The sequence below is a fragment of the Sinocyclocheilus anshuiensis genome, unplaced genomic scaffold (assembly GCF_001515605.1).
Source record: "Sinocyclocheilus anshuiensis isolate Anshui unplaced genomic scaffold, SAMN03320099.WGS_v1.1 C32529842, whole genome shotgun sequence".
Lineage (NCBI taxonomy): Eukaryota > Metazoa > Chordata > Actinopteri > Cypriniformes > Cyprinidae > Sinocyclocheilus > Sinocyclocheilus anshuiensis.
In genome coordinates, this window is record NW_015617559.1 from 1 (window position 1) to 1,082 (window position 1,082).

At 40.5% G+C, this 1,082-nt stretch overlaps 1 protein-coding gene across 1 annotated transcript; it reads right to left on the minus strand.

Annotated features, from left to right (window-relative positions):
* Positions 1-247: 247 nt before the first annotated feature.
* LOC107682723 (transmembrane gamma-carboxyglutamic acid protein 2-like) lies at positions 248-1,005 on the minus strand (the record flags this gene model as incomplete). Its single annotated transcript, XM_016478885.1, has 3 exons — positions 248-523; positions 646-786; positions 866-1,005. Coding segments are annotated over 3 exons (324 nt in total), but the record flags the coding sequence as incomplete, so codon positions are not given.
* Positions 1,006-1,082: the final 77 nt, after the last annotated feature.

A 1,082-nucleotide genomic window follows, 5' to 3' on the forward strand; every position in this document is an offset into this window, starting at 1 on the left:
TGGAAGTCTCGTGCGTACTGCCGCCTTGTTACAGCACAGAGGCACAGCTGAGTATAGGACGCTCTCACTAGTACGGTCTGTGGCGGTGCGCACTGATCCTGTGACGATGAGTGACAACAGCGACTAATGGCAAATACTGGAATCGATTTAAGCGTCACAGTCGAATTAGCAATCAAATTCAAGTTTGTCTACATTTTATTTTATTAATAATGAAAATTACAGTACATTTAATAAAACTCTTTAAAAAAAATAGCAAACCTGATTTATGAAAATATTGACAGTATTCACACTGAAACTATGTTCCATGATGATAGTAGCAAAATAATTCTAAAGAATAAAATAGGGTACTGCAGAACATGTAGCCTTAGTATAATAAATTACCCACTTAGTGACTGAAGCTACACTTTTTCACTAGTAAAACCCTGTATCACCCCTCCCCTTTAAAAAAATAACAACAACAACAACAACAACATGTCTTTGTCATTCCTCATCTTGAGTTTGAGGTGGCTCAGATGGACTTCCCCTGTAAAGAGCAAAGATGCATATTTTAAAACATATTTTGAACATGCAGCGCAAAAGAATTTTACAGCAGGCACTGCATCGCTTATGTATACGATATACAAACAAGCCGTTCAGAGCTCTTACCCAGAGTACGGCGGTGGAGGTGCATCATGCTGGCCACTGTGGGTCAGAGCCTCATTGTATGAGGGGAGACCTGGAGCCCTGTTAGACAAGGGCACAGATTCAGGTAGTGGCTGCCCATCCACACCCATATGCACAGGAAAGCTGTGAAGATGCAGAATCCATTAGTGTGATTTTGCTGCATAAAAGGCATGTTGCTGTGGTCATGATGACATGCATTTATCTGCCCCCTCTTGAATTTTTGCCCCTGTTCTTGTAGCAATAAATGCCCAACACAGTGGCTATAATCGCTGTTATTACAATAGCCACAATGCCAGCTACCAAACCAGACACATCAACTGGGGGTGAAGACTCTGTAGGAAACAATCAGGTCATCATTCTCAACAAATACACATTTTAATTGTTTATTTAGTGATCCCATTTTTCCTTTTTGGATAAAA